Source organism: Mauremys reevesii, linkage group 1, assembly GCF_016161935.1.
Source record: "Mauremys reevesii isolate NIE-2019 linkage group 1, ASM1616193v1, whole genome shotgun sequence".
Taxonomy (NCBI): domain Eukaryota; kingdom Metazoa; phylum Chordata; order Testudines; family Geoemydidae; genus Mauremys; species Mauremys reevesii.
Genome location: NC_052623.1, coordinates 319,913,997 through 319,937,684, shown reverse-complemented (window position 1 = coordinate 319,937,684; position 23,688 = coordinate 319,913,997). Strand labels below are relative to the sequence as shown.

Here is a 23,688-nt window from a genome sequence, read left to right as displayed (position 1 = left end):
TTAATTTCCTCATGGACTTTTCTGTGGTTCTTCATAATATCTGAGTGCTTCACAAACATTAATCTTCACAAATCCCCCTGTGAGGTGGTAGAATCCCCATTTTATAAATGTGGAACTGAGGCACAGATACTTTAATGTAAAAGATATCCACTAATTCTGGGAACCCAATCTGAGATGCTTTGGACCTGATTTTTCAGAGCATTTACTACTTTTTAGCACTGTGTATGTTCAAAGCACAGCTCTCATTGCCTTCAGTTGCAGCTGTGAATATTCAGTTCTTCTGCAAATCAGATACCAGGGTCTCAACTCGTGTACTCAGAAAATGAGGAACACACATGAAATGTTTGTGAGTGTTTTGCTCAACATCACATAGGAACTCTGTGCCAGAGGCAGGTATAGAATCTAATTCTCCAGGACAGCATTCAACTGCCTTGACCATGAGACTCTCCTTATCTTCCTGCAGTCCTCAGCTTCATTCACTACACACCTTCCACCTTCTGCAACAAATGAAGCAGGGAGTCCTACAGACAACAGTCTCATTAACAACTGAACCCAGATTATTCCCAGAGCACAGTCCATTCTGTGCATGAAATAAGGCAAGGGTCCTGTGGGGAAAAGAGAGTATGCAATCATATAATTAAAGGCTGTATAATAAAGCACAAGGGGCCAAATTAAGGTTGCCTGAGTAACCTTAATTTTGGCATTTCCAAACTTTGCTTGATGTTGCAAACATAATATTCTTTTTATGTAGTTTTTTTACTGTAACATCCTAATTTAAAACAATCCTGTAAAATACAGAAATTTCATCATGTGGGTGCCATAATAAACTCCACGTGAGTCATCCGGCAGGGTTTGGACCTTCAAATCCACAGCACAGACCTCTACTACTCGAGCTAATGGACTAAATGCTAGCCAATAGTATGCTGTTGTCCTCTGTGTGGGCCAGAAGCTACCAAAAGGGGATGAGATACATACTTTGCCAATAGGTTTCACAGCTATTTGCTAGTCAAAAAAGGAATATTGAGACTCTCTGGAATCCTGGTTTCAATTCCAGATTCTATAGGAGAGTGTCTTTTACTGGTTATAAACACTTCTGTTGCTATCCACACTCTCATCTGTCTCAGGCTTCTGCAACTGGCAGCCAAAAGGCAGAACTGCAGGCCCATGCTTTCTGCCTTCCTAACCAGGGAGAGGAGGTTGGCCAATGGAGACTCCTGTGACTGTGGGGCTTGTTTCCGGTCCTTAGTCTGTTCACGTATCCGGGCGGAGTTCCTCTGGGCGGCGTCCACTGGCTCCCTTGATGCCTTCGAGGAGCAGTGGGCGCTGTCCGGGGTTCTCTGCTCGGTGTCCCCGTCAGGCTCCCTTCTTATGACCCTTTGACCGCACTCCTGTCCCTGTTCTTTTATTAGTTGTCCCCTGAAATTAGTGGGTTTCTGAGGTCCCGTAGATCCTCCCCTTAGGCTGGGGGGGGGGGATCCTTTAGCATTGGGCGGGCTTCCGCCCGCCCAGTTTCCCAGAAACCCAATAGATACAGCTCAGCAAAATGTGAGAATGCAGCTGAGATATCAGAATGCATGACAGGCCTGTCAAATGTGTGACTGTCACATGAGATGCCTGATGCCCCTTTTTATGCAGGATTACCAAGCATCAGGACTTTTTTGGTGATTTCCAGGAGTGACTATTTAGGCAGAAGCCCACATCTTCTGCCTTCAGCACTAGAATGAGGAGGGTTTGAGATTCTCTTCCTATCTGTTTCCTCCTTCTCATTTGGTAGGGGAAGCCTCTACTACATACTCCATTCCACTCACCTCCGTCTCCTCACCCACTGTTTTTTTTAGGTCCTCCTAACATAGGATATTTCAACTGTAAAATCCTTGTAGTGTTTTAGAATATCACTGTTTTCAAAGTTGCTTTCTTTATCTACCCAAGCTAAACAAAATAAGTCTATGTAATTGTTGTCAGCCGAGGAGTGTCTGCTTGTTTATTTGATCCATAAATGTGGGTCTAACCTTCTTTGTAGTTCAAAGTGTATGATATTCTGAGTATTATGTGCAGGATTCTATACATTATTGACACTGACTTCTGTATATTGTCTTTTATACATTGTCAAGCCTCTTTATTGGGAAGAAAGTAGTGAAAAAGGCAGTTGCACTGTTGGCCTAGGAAGTATTTTCATCATTTTATTCTGTATGTTAGTGGGATACTGTGTAAACTGGTGAGATTCGGTATCAAGAGCTTCCTGAAGTTGTGCTACTTATTCCAGCTCATTTTGCTACTTGGTTATAGAAGGTATTTTTTCAAAATTTGCATTACAGCGTTAAAAAACAAAACAAAAACATTCCCCCAAAGTAAGGAGTAAGTATTCTGAAGTGAGGGCTAATTTGACAGACTAGAATATACTGTGCTTTCTCATACATACCTCATTGCCTGGATACAGTAGGTAAAGAACCCAAAAATTGATTTTACTGGTATTGCTTTTTAACTCATTATTGTCTGAAGGAAAGACTTGATATCGATACAGTAGAACCTCAGAGTTACGAACACCAGGGTTATAAACTGGCTGGTTAACCACACACCTCATTTGGAACGGGAAGTATGCAATCAGGCAGCAGCAGAGATCAAAAAAAGCGCAAATATAGTACAGTACTTTGTTAAATGTAAACTACTAAAAAAATTAAGGGAAAGTTTAAACATTTTTTTGACAAGGTAAGTTAATTTCTGTGCTTGTTTCATTTAAATTAAGATGGTTAAAAGCAGCATTTTTCTTCTGCACAGAAAAGTTTCAAAGCTATATTACGTCAATGTTCAGTTGTAAACTTTTGAAAGAACAGCCATAATGTTTTATGTAGAGTTATAAACAGCCTTCTTTCCTGAGGTGTTTGTAACTCTGAGGTTCTACTGTAGTTAGAAGTTAACTGAATCTTTTAGGGCCAAAGTTCTAAAACTGGACTAAAAACTCAGAGAACATATTTTACTGCCAATTGTAGATGGTCTGCACTACAGGTATAAGAAATGAAGTGGTCCCAGGTACAGTAACCAGGTTGAGGAATAACTGTCAAGCTTTCCCCCACTGCAGTTGCCTTGGCTTATTGGTCTGACAAGAGCTCAGTACAAGGGCATGGTTGCACAAACTTGCCTGACCCTCCCGAGCATATACTCACATTGCTAGACTGTGCTGCCACATTCTCACTGCTCTTTTTAGCGAGGTAGTTAGATTAAAGCTAGCATGGGCACTTCCACATGAGCTGCAGATTACACCCTGGGTTGCAGTGTAGATGTAGCTTAGATGGGGGAACAGGAGTGGATGACCAGTGAGGGAGGTGTGAATAGTGGATGGACTCAACTGCTGGGAAGGAAGGAAAGAACTAACTTGGGAAGGAGTAGGGGGAGTTGTTACTTGCTGGGGGTCTTGAATTGCTAGAAAACTGTGAGATGACAAGACATCTGGCTCCATATGCACTGGCGTGATTTTTAGTCTTCAGTATGATTAATTCATTATTGTTTCTCATTTTTACTTTAGAAAATGCAAAAGCTTATGATCAATACTGAAAATGGATCATAAGTGTTATGTGATGATTCAACAAGCCTAGAGTTGAAAGAAATGGTAGGAAACAAGCAATTTGAATGGACTGAAATAGTGAAAACAGTTAATTCTCTTAAAGTAAAATGAAATACTGTTCTAAGAGTTCTTAAGTAGTGAGATGAAAAAGGGCCACATCTGGGTGCGGAAATTGCATGCAGGGCCATGAATGTAGGGCTGGGGCAGGGGGTTGGGGTGCAGGAGGGAATGTGGGGTATGGGAGGTGGTGCGGTGTGCAGGAAGGGGCTCAGGGCAACGGGTTGAGGCAGAGGGGAGTATGAGGGGGATCAGGGAAGGGGGTTGGGGTGCAGGAGGGGGTGTGGAGTGCAGGAGGGGACTCAGGGCAGGGGTGCAGGAAGGAGTGTGGCAGGGGCTCAGGGCATGGGGTCGGGGTGCAGAAGGGGGCTCAGGCAGGGAGTTGGGGTGCAGGAGGAGTTCATGGTGTGGGCTCTGGCCTGGCGCCGCTTACCTGGAGCAGTTCGGGAGCGACAGCAGTGCGCATTGGGGCCAGGGCAGGCTCCCTGCCTGCCTGCCCTGGCCCCGCGCCGCTCCTGGAAGCGGCTGGCACCACATCCCTGTGGCCCCTGGGGAAAGGGGGGCAGAGGGTTCTGTGTGCTGGCCTTGCCTGTGGGTACCTCCCACAAAGCTCCCATTGGCTGTGGTTCCCCGTGGAGCCCTCTCCCCCCCCCCCCAGGGGCCACGGGGACGTGGTCCCGGCCACTTCCAGGAGCGGCGCAGGGCCCGTGGTGCCGCAGGAGTGGCAATCCCCCGGGCCAGATCTGGCTTGCGGGCCGTAGTTTGCCCACCCCTGCTATATATCATTCAATGAAACTCTATTTATTGAAGAGTATAACATTGAGTATGATCTTGTAAATGAAAGATTTTGTTACATTGTGGTTTCTGAGTTAGAAAATATCAAGTATTTTGGTTAGTTTGCCTGAAACCAGTGGAAGGACAAGACTAATAGGACTGCAAGTTCTATCATAGTGGACATCTTCCAAAAAGACTAAGTATGAAGAAGTAAGTTTTAGTTAATTTTGTTTTATTTTATCATCTGATATCTTGAAAAATCAGTTGAGTCTAGTTTTTATTAAATCACTATATGTATTACCTAGGGAGGTGGTGGAACCTCCTTCCTTAGAGGTTTTTAAGGTCAGCCTTGACAAAGCCCTGGCTGTGATGATTTAGTTAGGGATTGGTCCTGCTTTGAGCAGGGGGTTGGAGTAGATGACCTCCTGACGCCCCTACCAACCCTGATATTCTATGATTATTCTTATGTCTAAGTTGTATGAGAACTTGTGCACAAAGTTCTGTAATCTCATTAAAGTTGTGTTTATGCCAAATTCATGCTACACTTCATATGACTTTTTTTTACCAACAGAAATTGTTGTAGCTTTTTTGTATGGCAATAAACTGCTGGTAAGGACATAAAAATATCTATTCTGGCTTCCCAGGTCAGAGTCTGATACTTAGTATTTTATGTGGATTTTATGGGAAGATGATACTCATTATTCTGTTTTAAGTATTATGTGTGAGCATTATTTTGTTAGAAAAACGTAATATAAAATGAATTCTTAAAACAAATACTGGAAAGCTTGTGAACTAAAGAGGCTTAACTTGATACCTAGCATCAGGCAAGCTCTCCTTTGATATGCTTCGCATCCTGCTAACATCGGTAAGGTATTTGAGCTCATCTGCCATAGAAGATTATAAATATGCCAAATGAAGCAGCTGAACTCCAGCTTAATTGAAGAGGCTTCATATTCAAACCGAAGTTGCAACAAGATTTAATTGTGTCTTTACTGTACAAGTTAGTAATATGTGACTAATTGGTGTTTTTATTTTTAATCTCACTTAGATAAAGCAGTTATGCCTGTTCAGGTCATTGATGGCACACCCGAAAATCTACTACCAAGCCACCTGCAGAAAGTGGATTTAAAATACCTGCAAATGGGTTGTGATCAGGCCAACAAATACTTTCAGGTAACTTACTAGCAAGAGCATGTTGTTCATCTTAAAAAAAATATGCTAAATGTACAAGGCATGCATAAGCCTTGCTTACATGGCCCTGGCATCGGTATATCCTCACTGGATCTAAGTAGTTGTTTACACACTTTGAGTGAAATCTTGGCCCCACTGAAGTTGGCAGTTTTACGCTGTGTAGATTTAAATGTTGAAGGATTTTCTTATTTAACTATAGATAATGTATATAAAACACATTACCATTTTCTTTATAGGATTTGTATTCCAAAAAATTGCAGTTTTGAGAGTGGTTTTGGGGCTTTGATTAAATAAACTAATCAAACAAAGGGAAAAAAACAACAAAAATCACCTAACCAAAAATGACAGTACTATGGATAAAAATCACTTTTCTGGTCTGGTGATTTTTAAAGGCGTTTCACATTTCTTGTACAAAGCAATGCAATCTCCCAGTTTTATGAAGACAATTATTCTAATAGCAGCTGCCACATCAAAATGTAATTGTTTTTTCTCTTTATTCCCTTGCCATAAAATGTGCTACATTGATAATAGCAGTGTTTGGTTGCCAAGTAGTTAGTTGTTCCAGACTGGGAAATGTAGGGGGTATGGAGCAGTTCACATTTAGGAGTGTGTTCTCAGCTTCAGGCACAGAATGTTAGTGAAATAGACACCTTAGATCTATTTCTTAAAATGTGAGGCCATATTGCATTCTTCTTTTATCAAAATGTTTACTTTAATAAGATTTCTGTGAATGTAATTTTAAATCCGTTTTATCATCCCAAACACTTGGGGGATGGGAATCAATATCTTAAACTTTCATTAGGTCTGCTGTGAAAAACAATCTGTGTTTAGAAGAAAAAGCCAAACAAGCCATGCAGTTCAAACTTTCTATCATTGTTTTGCATACTGTGCACATTCAGGGAAAGGCCTGTGAGGCGGATGTAATATAGAGATCCATTTCCCTTAAGGTGTGGGGATGCTAGTGAGATCTTAGCACAAGCCAACTGGCCTGATTGTTGTTTCTGCGGGGGGCTGAACCTGCAGACCAGATCAATGAGTACAGGGGTGGCCAACCTGAGCCTGAGAAGGAGCCAGAATTTACCAATGTACATTGCCAAAGAGCCACAATGATATGTCAGCAGCCTTGCATGGCCCCCCGCCCCACTCCCAGCGCCTCTTGCTCACTGGCTGCCTCGCTGATCAGTGCCTCCTCCTCCATCCCTGCACCTCCTGATCAGCTTTTTTGTGCAGTGCAGGAGGCTCTGGGGGTAGAGCGGGGGAGGACTGAGGGCATGCCAGGCTCAGGGGAGGGGCTGGAAGGGGTGGAGTGGGGGCAGAGCCTGTGGCAGAGCCAGGGTTTGAGCAGTGAGCACCACCCGGCACATTGGAAAGTTGGCGCCTGTAGCTCCAGCCCTGGAGTCGGTGCCTATGCAAGGAGCCACATATTAATTTCTGAAGAGCCCCATGTGGCTCCGGAGCCACAGGTTGGCCACCCCTGACTGAGAGTAATAGGGGGAAAGGGGAAAACACAAGAGCTTAAAAGAAAGAGAATTCAGTTCTCCTAAGTGCTATCATGTTGTGTGGGTGGCCAAGAGAGGTCTTGGCCTCCTTTCTCTAAATTTTTTTCGTTGTCTTCAATCCTCCATGTCCTTGTTGGTTTTGTCTGCGGGAAGGGCTTCTTGTTGCAGTTTCTTGAGGTGGAGTGAATATTCCCAAGAGGATGAGAGGAAATATTTTGAAAATTGAAGAGAAAAGGGACATGACATCCCACACCCCCTAAAGTCTTTTGGGTGGCAAAAAAAGAGTCCACATTCTCCTAAGTTCTGGGTTTCTCCTCCCCTCCCACATATGGATATTTTTGTGCTCTTTGCAGTATATAAACTCTGGCTTTTCAGCCTGCCAAGCAACAGCCACTTCTGCAAGCAAACCTGACAGACTGTACAGAATTACTGGACATGGAGTAAAATGTTGAGGCAGACAAAAGCAGATTCAAACTTAGGAAATATTTCTGCCAAAATCTACATCTGCCGTAGGAAAGCAGAATATTTAGTGTGTCTGGTGATAGTGCAGTATTTTAGCTGATTGTACAGGAGAAGCTAGATACAATCACCTAGGGCGCTTGTCTCACATTGAGAGAGCTTGATTCTGCTGCAGCCTCTTCTGGGAATAAGCAGGTGACCATGAAAGAGTTGTTTGGCACAAAACAATACAGTTAGCAAACTCATCCTTTTTAATGTTGAGGAAGCAATGTTGATTGCTAAGTGCTCTGGAGAATCCAGTTTTGCATGGCTAGCTGTGAGCAACCCTAAAATAGACTGAGATCATCTCAGTGGTTGAACTCCATAGTTACTACCACTCTCTAGAGGGATTACCATGTTGCAGAGCTAAAAGGAAACGAGCTGAATCAATTTTTAATTTTTCTGGCCAATGTCTAAATTCATTTTGTCCTCAATGAATTTATCCTGACTCAGCAAAGGTGTTAAAAGGAACACAAGCAACATGGAATTTAGTCTAGTTAAATACTCTTGCTACAGCTGACCTGAGTCTCCCCACTGTATTTTGTAGTTTTACAATCACATTTTCCAGTTTTTTTTTTATTTTATTTTTTATTAAAAGGTCCCCTCCCCTTTTGCTGTATGAAACTGACTGCACAGGGGAATCGGTGAAACTGACTAGATACAAAGTACTAAACTGCAAAAGTAGACCCACTAATTTTAGATGTTTGTTTAGGCATAAGTTTTAAAATATTATCAGACAAAAATTTGATTTTCTTAAGTTGAACTGACAGCTGAAATGAGTGTCCAAGCTATTCTGTTGGAATGTGTTATTCTGGAGACTATGCACTGTAAACCATTTTCCCAAAGTTTTTCACAAAGGTGTTTGGATACATGAGGGACAGTGCTGTGAAAGTGAGCACGTGCTGGGCAAAAGCCCAAAACACATACTACTTAATGGAACACATTTAACTTCTCGGCACACGTCCTGTACTTCTTCGGGAACATTTGGGGAGGAGCTTTAGGAGCGTAAGTTTTCTAGTGGTAGTTGAGGAAGAAAGAAAGTGGGGAGATTCATACCTACTCCAATGAAAGCCATGTACAAACAGTTCTTGCAGCGTCAATGCAAATACTTAGTCTATGTCTACATGTATCAGGGATCGACGCTGCTGCGATCGATGCAGTGGGAGTTGATTTAGCGGGTCTAGTGAAGACCCAGTAAATCGAATGTAGAGCTCTCTCTAGTCGACTCTGGTACTCCACCATAACGAGAGGAATAAGGTAAGTCGATGGGAGAACGTCTCCTGTCGACGCAGCGTGGTGTAGACACCGCAGTAAGTCGACCTAAGCTACATTATTCACATAGCTGGAGTAGCGTAACTTAGGTCAACTTACCCCGGTAGTGTAGACAAGCCCTTAGTATTGCTTTCCTTGTTGGTCATTGTAATGTGCAGTGTTTGGTTTCCTGATACTTTTTGCTATGTAGGACACTTGGATTAGGACAGCTCCTTTTCCAAAGACAGGTACAGCACCTGACAATGGTGTAATTTTGTCACTAACTATCAAATGTAATTTTAAGGATGTAGAATACATAGTATGTATCTTCATCAGTAGAAATGCGTAAAGGATGAGGCAGACTAATCGAAAGCCCACTTGATTTATGTCAGAAACTAGAGTTTGTCACTTTACCAGAAGTCACAGATAAGCTTCTGAGTACTGAGGCACAAAAAGAAAGGAGGGAAAAAAAAACAAACCAAAACACACACACCATGGTAAGATGTGCCCAGACGCTGCATGAGTGCTTGGAGCAAAATGATCATTTATATCAGCCAGGCGCACCTAATTTGAAGCAGTGCAAGTACTTAACCTTCAAGGCTTCCAACTTCTTCAGGTACTTTTAGAGACATTTCAAGTAGCTTTATAAAACCTGGTTTAGCAGTTGCTGGTGATTAAAATGTGCATTCTATGACATTTAATAGAATCATAGACTTTAAGGTCAGAAGGGACCATTATGATCATCTAGTCTAACCTCCTGCACAATTCAGGCCACAGAATCTCACCCACCCACTCCTGTATCAAACTTGTGTCTGAGCCACTGAAGTCCTCAAATCATGGTTTAAAGACTCCAAGGTGCAGAGAATCTTCAAGCAAGTGACCCGTGCCCCACGCTGCAGAGGAAGGCGAACCCCGCCCCCCAGGGCTTCTGCTAATCTGCCCTGGAGGATAATTCCTTCCCGGCCCCAAATATGGCGATCAGCGAAACCCTGAGCACGTAGGCAAGACTCATCAGCCAGACACTCTGGAAAGAATTGTAGTAACCCAGATCCCACCTCATCCCATCACAAGCCATTGGGCATATTTACCGCTAGTAGTCAAAGACCAATTAATTGTACCATTATACAGGGCACTGGTGAGACCTCATCTGGAATACTGTGTGCAGTTCTGGTGTCCCATGTTTAAGAAGGATGAATTCAAACTGGAACAGGTACAGAGAAGGGCTACTAAGATGATCCGAGGAACGGAAAACCTATCTTATGAAAGGAGACTGAAAGAGCTTGGCTTGTTTAGCCTAACCAAAATAAGGTTATGGGGGGATATGATTGCTCTTTATAAATATATCAGAGGGATAAATATTAGGGAGGGAGAGGAATTATTTAAGCTTAGTACCAATGTGGACACAAGAACAAATGGATATAAACTGGCTATCAGGAAGTTTAGACTTGAAATTAGATTAAGGTTTCTAACCATCAGAGGAGTAAAGTTCTGGAACAGCCTTCCAAGGGGAGTAATGAGGGCAAAAGACATATAGCCTAATGTCTTTAAAGGATAGCCTAATGTCTTTAGGATAGCCTAATTTTGGCAATTATAATGGTACCAATTTTGACCACCAAATTACTCTAAACCTCCCCCCACAATCTGTTTGTCAGGCCACGATAACGTTAATTCATGCTGGACGCTCCAGACCAAAAGTTGGCTTTGTGATTTGAAGCATCTACCAGTTACTTCTGTTGCAGTGACCCAGAGTTGCTCATGGCTTTATTTTAGAGTTTTTTGTTAATCAACAAAAATTTTTTTGTCTCTTCTTTCATTTCAGGGAACAGTTATTCTCTCCTACCCTTTAACTAAACTTGTAAATGGAACAGAATTTTTCAAGATTGTACTTCAAGGTATTCCCATTTAAACATACAATTCTTTGCTTTTGCTGAAGTTACTAATGCATCTTTTAAAATTTTGCTATATCAGTATTAATAAACCTTGGAAAAGAGCTGTTTTGTTGTGTTCAATGCTTAAAAAAAAAAGCTTTGTATACAGTCCCTCAGAATATGGTGTTTTAAATTTGCAAGCCACTGAGTCATTTGAAACAATGTGACTATAGTGCTTCAACAGACTTCCTGTAGTTATAGAACCTTGTAATCTGTTATAGATTGTTCCAGCAATATATTACTTTTATGTACTATCTTAATGCTGCATTTCTTTCGTTTGTAACCACTTGAAAAACTGAAGAGCAAAGTGTATCAAATTCATTAGTAATCCTCCAGAGCAGATTGGTTGATACATGGAAACAAAGCATTTGTTGTGGCCATTGTGCTGACAGAAGACATAATGTATAACATTTTGAGTCCTATTCCAGGTTGACTTGGATTAAAAAAAAAAGAGAGATTTAGTAGTCAAGACTAAACTACACAGCTAGAAGCTGAAACAAAAGATGAGGAAGGGAAAGATTGCCAGTGAGATGCGAAACAACTGCTGAGAAGCCCAACTCTCCCAGTTCCTGTGGAGAAAGAATGCAGATGGTGTTCCTAGATGCTGCTCAGGGGCTGTACCTCTTGTATTGGACTCTGGCAATTCAGCAGCAGCGTATTATCGCCTAGGCCAACAAGGCCTAGGCCTAGGCCTAGCGCGGCAAATTTGCAGAGGTGGCAAATTTATAATAGCAGCATTTTTGTAATCGCAGCATCAGTGACGCTGCGATTCTACCAATCATAGCACGTACTGAAACCACCAATGACGGCATGATGCCATTTAGTAAACGTACTGATGAGAATCCTAAACATTAATAATATGACCGGAAGGAAGAAATTAAGCAGTTCTCAGTTTTGGATCCATGCGCGGTCCTGCCCTGTAAGCGAAATCATGCTATACGGACGCGCATTCAAGCAAGGGTCCGCTGTACTTGTAATTTTATTTATAATAAAACTTGTAAATGTTCAATTATTTTAATGATATTTAGATTTATTTTAGTTCAAATGAATTTGTAAAAAAACTAAAACAAGTTCATATGGGGCCGGGGTGGCAATTTATTATTATTTATTATTAATTATTTCAGGGCTTAGGGGCGGCAAAATCATTAATCTGCCACTGCAATTCAGTGTCTAAGTTTTGAAGTCCCTCTCATGGCCCAGAAGAAAATATTTTTATTTCTGTCTTCCTCCTTCACACTTTATTTCTCCTCACCCCTATCTTGTCTTCCACTGAAGAATCTCTGCTACTCGACTCCCTCTCTGTCTCCTGGTTGTTGCATGAGGATAGGGAATGGGGTGCTAATCTATTACTCTACCTCTCCAGCCTGAAGGGTTATTTTGTGGTTCTTGTCCTCTACTCTCTAGTTATGTTTACACTACACATTACTTTCAGCAGTGTGTTGTGTACATGTAGCTACATGCTAGAGTGAAAAGCACATTGTGTCCACACTGCAGCGTGCAGCTAGGTGATCCAGTGAGAAGCTCTGGCAGAGGGGAGACAGCAGAGAAAGGCTCTATCAATGGGGAAGCAGCAGGACACTGCACGGACAAAAATAGCAGTGTAGATGGGGAAGCATGGCTTGGGTGAGTAGAGAGTCTTATAGGGTGTGTACTTGAGTATATACGTACTTGAGTATATACACACACACCCTTCAAGCATGTCTTTATTCTACTCACATAAGCCATGCCTCACTATCTACACTGCTGTTTGGACTTGTGCTACAGGGGCTACATGAGTATGTACACTATACATCCCTGAAAAGGATGCAGTGTAGATGAAACTTATCTGTAGTGCTGATGCTCCTAGCAGCAGCAGGTGAAATTGATGCAGTCATTGTCAGTTTCACTGCTACCTTCTCCCTCTGTATAGGCATGAAACCTCCCCAGAGATTTGTTAATTTCACTCTGCTGCAGCTCAGGATATCTGTGGGCCTCAGCAGAGGCGCTGAAGTTCTTTAAAGTTTCAAGAAAATGACTGTATTGATTCACACATGGATGGTTATTTCTGTAACCAAAACAGCTAGAAATATGTTTTAAAATGAAAGCTTAATTATAGCAGATATTCATACCTAAGTCTCCCAGCTCCCCAGGGAAAACTTCTTGGTACTTACCAGTGGGTGAAAGGAGTTTTTTCAAGTCATGGATTGTCTCCATATAAAATAGTGATATAATATATTCTTTGCTAATACAGATAATTAAATATAACTTGGTAGTGTATTCTATCTCTAACATAAATCATCCAAGTGGAAGCTGTGTTTAATATACATTGATTCTCTGTACATGCACATTTTAAATTGTGATCAGACACATGAAAAATTTCTATTTCATATAGCCAGTATTGTTTTTATAGCTGTTTTTCTGTGCCTTTTAAAATATTTTATATATATATAAAATCAGTTTTCATTATTCAAATAAAAATGTGTTCCACTTTGTATAGAAAAATGTTTTTGTAGAGACTTTTCCTCACCATTTTGGTATAAAAGGGTTGTAGTAATCTGGATTGTTTTTGCTTCTCTTTATAGAGTCAGAGAATTCATGTTCAAAGACCAGCACCATCAATGTTTTATGCTTTGGAAGGTTGGCAGACGATTGTGGAAAAGTTGTACATCAAGGGGTAAAACATTTTTATTTCTTCCTCTTTCTGAGAGGCTTTTCTAAAGATCTAGCTTAATTTACTATTCTGTCTAGTTTTTATGGCTGTCATTTAAAATAGATTTTCAAGAGACATATTGAGCCATTGTTAGAAATATTAACTAGAAAGGAAAACATAGTTTTGATTATGTTAATTTCTTATTAACTCAAAAAGTAAACTAAGACCTTGGTTATTTTATATTGTCATAATACTGTCCTGTTTACCTAGCAAATGAATGGGGCTGAATATTGGTGACTCAGAGGCTGCCCAGTTATGAAAATAAGTAATATTTATGTTGTAGTTTGATGTAAATAGTAGATTTCATCACTGAGTTGATTTAAATGACACTATCAAGCAAACAGTGTTTTGCAAATGCCTAAAATTGTGTAACTCTTACTATTTCTGCATATAATTGGTGTACCTTACTCTGTATGGATAAAGAATCTAGCAGTAAAATATTCCTTCAATATAATACTGATGCCTACCTCTTGTATATAAAACCACATATAGCACTTCCTTCACTGGTTGGCTGCTGTCTTCATAATGCAGCAGAGTTACAAGTTTGGTTTAATCTCACCAGTGAGATGCATGTTAAGTTCAATCAGCACAAGAGTCTGGTTGTTATGGGCCTAAAGAAGGAAGATAAAACCATTTTAAACAACTAATGTGCTAAATATCAATTAGCTTGGATGATGATGACACTTTAGTAAACTGATTTGACGATCAGTAGTTAAACTAAAAAGGGAATCCGGTACATAGCCTCGTTTTAATGATTCACCATTTCTGAAGTAAATAATTTAAAGCAAAAGTCGGCGTGAATTTAGTGTGGAAATAGCAATGACTTGGGTAACGTGCTCGGCAAGCTTCTTTGCATAACTCTGCCACTATATTTTACCACTGTGCTAACCTGTGAGGGCACATGCATGCATGCGCACACAACCCACCACCCTTCGAGGCGGGTCTGGAAATGGGTAGCTTCAGCCTGTGTTGCTCTGTGTTTGTGGAGTGTATGAAATGCATATGTACGGGGCTAGCTCTGCTCTGTTAAAGACCAGCTAGTTCTTTTTTTTTTTTAACTCCAAGCTAAGTTATGACTTAAACTTGGCTCTCAGTAGGAAAAAAAAAAATAAACTTGTCCTTCTCGAATGAAGCTTTAATACAAAACCATATCAGCTTCAAAGATTCATTCATCAGACCAAGAGGAAGGTGGGATGGAAGCTGCTGGTTTCCAGGGCTACACCGAAGGCTTTCAAATTCTTGAGGTCCTGGCACTTTAAACATTCTTAACGTGACTAAATTAATGTCACATTTAAAAAAAATTGTATTGTCTTTCTTTTGTGTATGAATGGATCTCAGGGGAAGGTAATTCTTCTTGGTAGTCCATCGATCCGATGATGACAAATCTGTGCAGATCATCTATTGTTGGTCTCATGGTGTGCCCTCTGATGACTGTACAAGCCAATTCTAGAGGTGCACATTTTGCTGCAGATGGTGCATGGGAAGTTCGCGTGGATAGATTTGCACAGGACCTGTGCGTGAAAGTGGTAGAGCCGTTGCACGGGAGCAATCCCACTCTCTCGACCTTAGAAGCCAGACACCAATGTACAAAAAATCGTCACAACTGGTAACTTCTTTAGTTGCAGTGGATGGCCTTGACGTCTTTCGTGCCTCGTCAAGCCCTTCGCTGTCCACAAAGCGTTGCAGAACCGCCTTCTTGGCCGTTGGATCTTAGCGATCTCTTTCATCCAGTCCGCCGGAGCTGACGTTGCATGCAGGGTAGGCATATCCCTAATTCACTGAGGGTTTGAGTCCCATCAGTTACACTCACCTGGTTTAGCCGGCCTGTCGAAGCCGTTGCCCGGGGTGTGGCCACTGCGCATGCTGCAGCTACTTGGAGCCACAAGTGGTGACAGGTGGGGACCAAACTGGACGGACCACCCCTGAAGGGGTATGACATGTTCCCCCATCAGAGGTACCACCCCTCCCTGGACACCCCATACACCCCCGAAGGTAATTACTAAGGAAGGTAATTAAAACTTAGTAATTACCCTATTGCTGCCACAATCATGCCTCATAAGAGGTGTCTGTTTAGAAAGGACAGCAAATGTCTACAGAACTTATCTTTATCTGTGAAAGAGGGTATATAAGAACATAAGAACGGCCATACTGGGTCAGACCAAAGGTCCATCTAGCCCAGTATCCTGTCTACCAACAGTGGCCAATGCCAGGTGCCCCAGAGGGAGTGAACCTAACAGGTAATGATCAGGTGATCTCTCTCCTGCCATCCATCTCCACCCTCTAACAAAGAGAGGATAAGGACACCATTCCTTACCCATCCTGGCTAATAGCCATTAATGGTTTTAACCTCCATGAATTTATCCAGTTCTCTTTTAAATGCTGTTATAGTCCTAGCCATCACAACCTCCTCAGGCAAGGAGTTCCACAAGTTGACTGTGCGCTGTGTGAAGAAGAACTTCCTTTTATTTGTTTTAAACCTGCTGCCTATTAATTTCATTTGGTGACCCCTAGTTCTTGTATTAGGGGAATAAGTAAATAACTTTTCCTTATCTACTTTCTCCACATCACTCATAATTTTATATACCTCTATCATATCCCCCCTTAGTCTCCTCTTTTCCAAGCTGAAAAGTCCTAGCCTCTTGAATCTCTCCTCATATGGGACCCTCTCCAAACCCCTAATCATTTTAATTGTCCTTCTCTGAACCTTTTCTAGTGCCAGTATATCTTTTTTGAGATGAGGTGACCACATCTGTACGCAGTATTCAAGATGTGGGTGTACCATCGATTTATATAAGGATAATAATGTATTCTCCATCTTATTCTCTATCCCCTTTTTAATGATTCCTAACATCCTGTTTGCTTTTTTGACTGCCTCTGGCACACTGCGTGGACATCTTCCGAGAACTATCCACGATGACTCCAAGATCTTTTTCCTGATTTGTTGTAGCTAAATTAGCCCCCATCATATTGTATGTATAGTTGGAGTTTTTTTTCCCCAATGTGCATTACTTTACATTTATCCACATTATATTTCATTTGCCCTTTTGTTGCCCAATCACTTAGTTTTGTGAGATCTTTTTGAAGTTCTTCACAGTCTGCTTTGGTCTTAACTATCTTGAGCAGTTTAGTATCATCTGCAAACTTTGCCACCTCACTTTTTACCCCTTTCTCCAGATCATTTATGAATAAGTTGAATAGGATTGGTCCTAGGACTGACCCTTGGGGAACACCACTAGTTACCCCTCTCCATTCTGAGAATTTACCATTGATTCCTACCCTTTGTTCCCTGTCTTTTAACCAGTTCTCAGTCCATGAAAGGACCACCTTCCCTTTTATCCCATGACAACTTAATTTATGTAAGAGCCTTTGGTGAGGGACCTTGTCAAAGGCTTTCTGGAAATCTAAGTACACTATGTCCACTAGATCCCCCTTGTCCACATGTTTGTTGACCCCTTAAAAAAACTCTAATGGATTAGAAAGACACGATTTCCCTTTACAGAAACCATGTTGACTTTTGCCCAGAAATTTATGTTCTTCTATGTGTCTGACAATTTTATTCTTTACTATTGTTTCGACTAATTTGCCCGGTACCGACATTAGACTTATGCCCGGTACAGACATTAGACTGTCTGTAATTACTGGGATCACCTCTAGAGCCCCTTTGAAATATTGGCGTTACGTTAGTTATCGTCCAGTCGTTGGGTACTGAAGCCGATTTAAAGGACAGGTTACAAACCATAGTTAATAGTTACGCAATTTCACATTTGAGTTCTTTCAGAACTCTTGGGTGAATGCCATCTGGTCCCAGTGACTTGTTACTGTTAAGTTTATCAGTTAATTCCAAAACCTCCTCTAGTGACACTTCAGTCTGTGAGAGTTCCTCAGATTTGTCACCTACAAAAACCGGCTCAGGTTTGGGAATCTCCCTAACATCCCCAGCTGTGAACACTGAAGCAAAGAATTTGTTTAGTTTCTCCACAATGACTGTATCGTCTTTAAGCGCTCCTTTTCTATCCCTATCATCGAGGGGCCCCACTGGTTGTTTAGCAGGCTTCCCGCTTCTGATGTACTTTAAAAACATTTTGTTATTACCTTTGGAGTTTTTGGCTAGCCATTCTTCAAACTCCTCTTTGGCTTTTCTTATTACATTTTTACACTTTATTTGGCAGTGTTTATGCGCCTTTCTATTTACTTCGTTAGAATTTGACTTCCACTTTTTAAAGGAAGTCTTTTTATCTCTCACTGCTTCGTTTACATGGTTGTTAAGCCACGGTGGCTCTTTTTTAGTCCTTTTACTGTGCTTCTTAATTTGGGGTATACATTTAAGTTGGGCCTCTATTATGGTGTCTTTAAAAAGTGCCCATGCAGCTTGCAGGGATTTCACTTTAGTCACTGTACCTTTTAATTTCTGTTTAACTAACCCCCCTCATTTTTGCATAGTTCCCCTTTTTGAAATTAAATGCCACAGTGTTGGGCTGTTGAGATGTTCTTCCCACCACAGAGATGTTAAATGTTATTATATTATGGTCACTATTTCCAAGCGGTCCTGTTATAGTTACCTCTTGGACCAGTGCCTGCGCTCCACTCAGGACTAAATCTAGAGTTGCCTCTCCCCTTGTGGGTTCCCGTACCAGCTGCTCCAAGAAGCTGCCCTTTAAAGAAAGAGACTAATGCAGAAGATATTTTGGAGACTGCACTGCTTGTAGGAAATCTACTATAATCCACCTGATCAGAAAGAAGTGAACTATGAAATAATTGTTAAAATAAAAAAGTGAGTTCTAGTTCCATCTTTGCATCTCCTCTTATCTGCAAACACTTCCTTCTTCTTCGAGTGATTGCTCCTATGCATTCCAGTTAGGTATGTGCACGCCGCGTGCATGTTCGTTGGAAGATTTTTACCCTAGCAACACTCGGTGGGTCGGCTGGGTGCCCCCTGGAGTGGCGCCGCTATGGCGCAGGATATATACCCCTGCCAACCCATCCGCCCCTCAGTTCCTTCTTACCGCCCGTGTCGGTCGTTGGAACAGTGGAGCGCGGCTTAGCTGACCTCCACTTCCCTAGCTACTCGTAGTTTCTCTCGTTAAGTATATAGTTCAGATGTTTATAGTTGTAGTTTAACTTTATTTGTTTGTAGTATAGTATAGTGTATTTATTTCACAGGGGTTCGGGGTTTATTCCCATCCCCTCACCCGGTGCCGGGTCTGATGCCCGGTCCACAGGGTTTTATAATGCTCGGCCTGCCACAAGCTGATGCCGACAAGAGATCCTCTCCTAAGTGCCTCGAGGGATCTCACCTCACAGATAAGTGCCGCATTTGTGAGGCCTTTAATCCGAGAACAAAGGGGAGCAGGACTTTCATCTCAAACAGCTCCTGAGGGAGGCAGCTCTTGCTCCTCCGCTCTCGGCGCCGAGTGCTGGTTAGTCTTCAAGGAGCGCTCCCTTGGCACCGGATCGCCGGTACCGCCAAGGCCTCTCGGCACCGGCCGTCGCTGGCTTCCACTCGGCATGGATCCCTCTCCTGGAGGATGAAGAGGCACAATATCCTTGCTGCATCCGAGCCGCCTGCTCCGCAGCCGAGCGCTATGCTCAGTCGGATCGCCCGGCACCAATGTCCGCCGTGGCACCGACAATATCCGCACCATTAACTCCGGCCAGGCAAGAGCCGTCGAATCCGGTGCTGGAATGCTCCCCGGTACGAACCGTGGTCCAGCTCGCTATGAAGCTGCGTCTGAGCCTCCTGCTCCGCAGCCGAGCGCTATGCTCAGTCGGATCTCCCGGCACCGATGTCTGCCGCGGCACCGACAATATCCGCACCGTTAACTCTGGCCAGGCAAGAGCCGTCGAGTCCGGTGCTGGAAAGCTCCCCGGTACGGACCGTGGTCGAGCTCGCTATTAAGCTGCGTTCGAGCTGCCTGCTCCGCAGCCCGAGCGCTCTACTACGTCGCACTGCCCGGCACCGGTACCTGCTGCGGCACCGACAGTATCAGCACCGTAGACTCCGGCCACGCAAGAGCCGTTGAGTCCAGCACCTGAACGCTCCCCGGTGCGAGCTGTGGTCGAGCTCACTATTCCCTCCACGCCGGAAACATTTCCACAGCGAGGGAGTTGATGGCAAGGGCAGAGCCTGCGCGGCTTTAACCCCCGGCACCGCCGGTGCGGGTTATATTGTCTATCGGCGAGCCTGTCTTGCTCACGCCACCCGGCGTCGGCACTGCAGAGCGGCACCATTCATGATCGCGGTCCCGCAGACGTTCTCGGTCCCATCACCGATCGAGGTCCTGACGCCGCTCGCAGTCTCGGCACCGTTCTCCATTTCGGTACCAGTAGTACTCGCGGCACCGGTCAGCGTCCCGTTCGCCGGCCCGGTACACTCAGCACCGATCCAGCTCCCGGCACCGCCCCAGGCACCGGGACTCCCGTAGCCACTCCTGATCATCGAGCCTCGCGCTCTTGGTCGACCGCCCGGCACAGCTCCGGTGGCAGGTCCCGCTCTCGGTACTGGTATGTCTCCCGGTACTGATCCCCAGTGCCGCGTTGAGCGACGTCAGTTAGAGAGGGAGACTCTACCAAGGGCTTTTCAGCTCCTCCAGGGCCATCCAGCCACGCATCAGTGTTGCCCCGTACGGACACTTCATATGCGCAGTACTCGGTTTTCCGATGTGCCCTCCAGAGTCTTCCAGGAGACCTATCAGTGGTCATTCTAGTCACCTTGGGCGTACTACCACGCCAGAGGCGTACCGGTGGTCCCATCTTGCTCCGTTCCGTCGGAGCTCTGGGTGCCAGAGGCGACAATTAGCCGTTCCCCTCCGACCAGTACAGGGCAAGCCCCGGTTCAGCCACCGGGCTCCCAGATCCCACCGGATCAGGAGGTCGTCCAGGAGCGCAAGCTCACACAGGACCTGGCCTTTCTTCTTCCTCCTCCCCAGATGAGACGGGGGCAGGAACATACTCCTCGGGCCCTCCTCTGATCGAAATGCAAGTACATGGTATCCTCCAGGGGGTACGAGTACCTATATGTACATCTCCCCCGCCCTGCTCCCTTGTCGTCCACTCCCTCAATGGGACGGAACGCCATGGCCAACAGGCACCAGCCCCTAAATCCAAGGAGGCTAGGCGAATGGTCTTACTGGGCCGTAAGATGTACTCGGCGGGAGCCCTGCAACTTTGTGTAGCAAACTAGCAAGCCCTGCTTAGCCGCTACTATGGGTGGCGGTGGGCAAATTTACAGAGTCGGTTCTTCAGAACTCCTGTCAAGAGTTCGATGCCCTGGAACAAAGGAAGAAGCTGGCGAGGGCTTCCCTCCAGGCCTCGTTGGATGCAGCTGACTCCGCTGCCACGACTCTGGCCTTGGGTGTTGCCACGAGGCGCATTTCATGACTCCAGTTATCGAGCCTTCCCTCGCAGCTGCTGCACACTATACAGGACTTGCCCTTCAATGGCAAAGGCCTGTTCTCTGAAAAAAACTGGCCCTAGGCTGCAAAGCCTAAAGGGCAGCAGGGTCACTTTGCGCTGTCTCTCGGCATGCACACGCCGGTGCTTCAGCGCCGACCTTTCCGTCCCCAGCCTCACCGCTCTTACGCTGCGACTAGACAAAGACAGGACTTTGCCAGCAGGCGTCGCTTACGCGGTCGTAGGTGTCAATCAGGACCCCAAAGGAGCCAAAATTGCGGTCCTTCTAACCACAATGGGACAAAAGCCTACTCATCCTCGTCCCTCTTAGGGACCCCTCTCACGAGCGATTCCTCTTGCAAGAGGTGCGGACGCTCCTCTTCATCGGAGCTATACAGGAGGTATCTAAGGACGAAACCTAATCCCCTAGGCGAAGGGAGGTCTCAGACCTATCCTAGACCTGCGGGACCCCAACAAGTTCACGATGTCCCAAAGACTGGAATGCCGCCCTCGATATGAAGGGCGCGTATTTTCACGTCGCCATTTCTCTTCCACATAGAAGGTACCCCCAGTTTGGGGCCTACCGTCGTTTCCAGTATACGGCCCTCCCGGTTGGCCTCTATACAGCCCAAGTGTATTCAAAGTGCAGGGCAGTAGTCGCCGCCTCTCTTCGCCACCGTCGGATACACGTTCTCCGTATCTAGACGATTGGCTCATTTGAGGGACCACCGGGCCCAAGTTACCAGTCATGTGGGCATCGACATGGACCTATTCCTGTGTCTAGGCCTGATGATCAATAGAATAATCCACTCTGATTCCCACACAGGGAATAGAATTCATTGGGGCCATCCTGGACTCCAGTCTCGCCAGAGCCTGCTTACCTCAGCCTCGGTTTCAGGCGATGGTAACAATTGTACAAGGTCTACGGACCTTCCCGACAACTTTGGCTCGCACTTGCCTAGGTTTCCTGAGTCACATGGCTGTCTGCACGTTTGTTTCCAAACATGCCAGGCTTCGCTTCCGTCCACTTCAATCGTGGCTCACCTTGGTGTACCACCCGGGCAGAGATAGCATACTCATGGTCGTCTTGTTCCCCCTGAGCATCCTAGGCTCCCTCGACCGGGAGTCAGCGCCTTCCCTGGTGTATCCAGGGATGCTGTTCCATTTACCTCTCGGGGTCCCTCGTGACAGACACCCCATCTCTCGGCTGGGTGCTCACCTGGGTCAGTTTCGCACTCACGGCCTTCGGTCGGCTCAAGAGCTGGCCTTGCACATCGATGTCCGAGAGCTGAGAGCAGTCTGCCTTGTATACCAGGCATTTCAGCTGGCGGATCGCCTCAGCAGATCCTTCCTGTCTCACAAGTGGTCGTTTCCTCCAGACATTATCCATTCCGTTTTTCGGAAGTGGGACTTTCCCCGCATAGCCCTCTTCACTCTCGCGAGAACGAAAAGAGAGAGACGTTCTCTTCATTCCAAGGCCTCTCCCCGGGCTCGATCTTGGAGGTGTTTTCTGATGCCGTGGATAAGTCATCAGCTGTACGTTTTTCCACCGTTCCGGCTGGTTCACGGGGTCCTGCTGAAACTCCGCAGGGACAGAGCGCACCTGATCATGATTGCTCCAGCGTGGCCCAGGCAGCACTGGTACACCAGGTTGCTACCCCTGTTGGTAGCCAACCCTGTTTCCCTGCCTCTTTGCCCAGACCCCATAGCGCGGGATCACGGTAAGCTTCACCACCCAGACTTGTAATCCCTGCACATCACAGCATGGCTGCTGCGTGGCGGAACCGATCCGAGTTACATTGTTCTGCCTCGGTTCTACAGGATTCTCCTGGGTGGTAGGAAATCTTCCACTCGGTTAATGTATCTGGCAGAGTGGAAGCGTTTCTCCTGCTGCTATGTAACGCACAATGTTTCTCCCGCCGAGGTCCCGATCCATTCTGTCTTGGTCTACTTCTGGTCTCTCAAACAGCAGCACCGGGCGCGGTCCTCCTTAAGGGTACACTTGGCAGCCATCTCTCCCTTCAACCCAGCGGAGAGTGGCCACTCCATATTCTTACACCTTGTGGTTTATAGGTTCCTCAAGGGTTTGGAGCGTTATACCCCCCCAGTTGGCCCCCGCCAAAACCTGGGTCTTCAACCTGGTTCTAACCAGTTTTATGATTGCCCCATTCGAGCCACTGACAACATGCTCGCTGACACCTGTCCTGGAAGACAGTTTTCCTTGCAGCCTTTCTATTGGCCAGATGAGTCTCCGAGCTTCAGGCTCTCACGATGGACCCACGGTATACTGTGTTCCTCAAGGACAAGGGCAGTTGTTACCACGTCCGACCTTCCCCCCTAAGGTGGTGTCGGCCTCTCATATCAACCAGGATATCTTCCTTCCAGTCTTCTTTCCGAAGCCACACTCATCGCAAGGAGAGCAACAATTGCCCTCCCTAGACGTCCATAGGGCGTCCGCAATCTATATCGAGCGGACAAATCCCTTTCGTAACGCCCCCAAACCTTCGCTGCATCGCATACCGGACGAAGGGCATACCTGTCTCCTCCTAGAGGATTTCATCTTCATCTTCAATGTCGCTGTGCATCCGCACCTCCTGTGTTTTGGCCCATGTTCCATAGAACCACCTTACTGCACATTCCACCAGGGCTCAGGCTTCTCTGCTGCCTTCAGGGCTCACATACCCTTTCAGGGGTTGTGTCGTGCAACTACCTGGTCCTCGGTCCACACCTTTGCCTCATTGGTCCAAGAGTCCAGATCTGATGCAGCCTTTGGCTCAGCAGTTTTGCATTCTGCAACATCTAACACCGACCCCACCGCCTACGTAAGGCTTGGGAATCACCTAACTGGAATGC

At 45.0% G+C, this 23,688-nt stretch overlaps 1 protein-coding gene across 13 annotated transcripts in view; it reads left to right on the top strand.

Moving 5' to 3' along the window:
* The window catches only part of POT1 (protection of telomeres 1), a 177,642-nt gene that overhangs the window by 6,914 nt on the left and 147,040 nt on the right, over nucleotides 1-23,688 (top strand). For 6 of the 13 annotated variants that reach the window (XM_039511181.1, XM_039511113.1, XM_039511109.1 and 3 more), the window contains 3 exons: nucleotides 5,439-5,563; nucleotides 10,649-10,721; nucleotides 13,319-13,410. In XM_039511181.1, the coding sequence (XP_039367115.1) occupies nucleotides 5,450-5,563; nucleotides 10,649-10,721; nucleotides 13,319-13,410 (279 nt within the window). In that variant the 5' untranslated portion in view covers nucleotides 5,439-5,449. Of the gene's footprint in view, nucleotides 1-3,520; nucleotides 3,605-4,512; nucleotides 4,601-4,961; nucleotides 5,000-5,438; nucleotides 5,564-10,648; nucleotides 10,722-13,318; nucleotides 13,411-23,688 lie in introns of those variants that run through there. The other 7 variants (XM_039511119.1, XM_039511110.1, XM_039511150.1 and 4 more) reach the window with 5 other exon arrangements.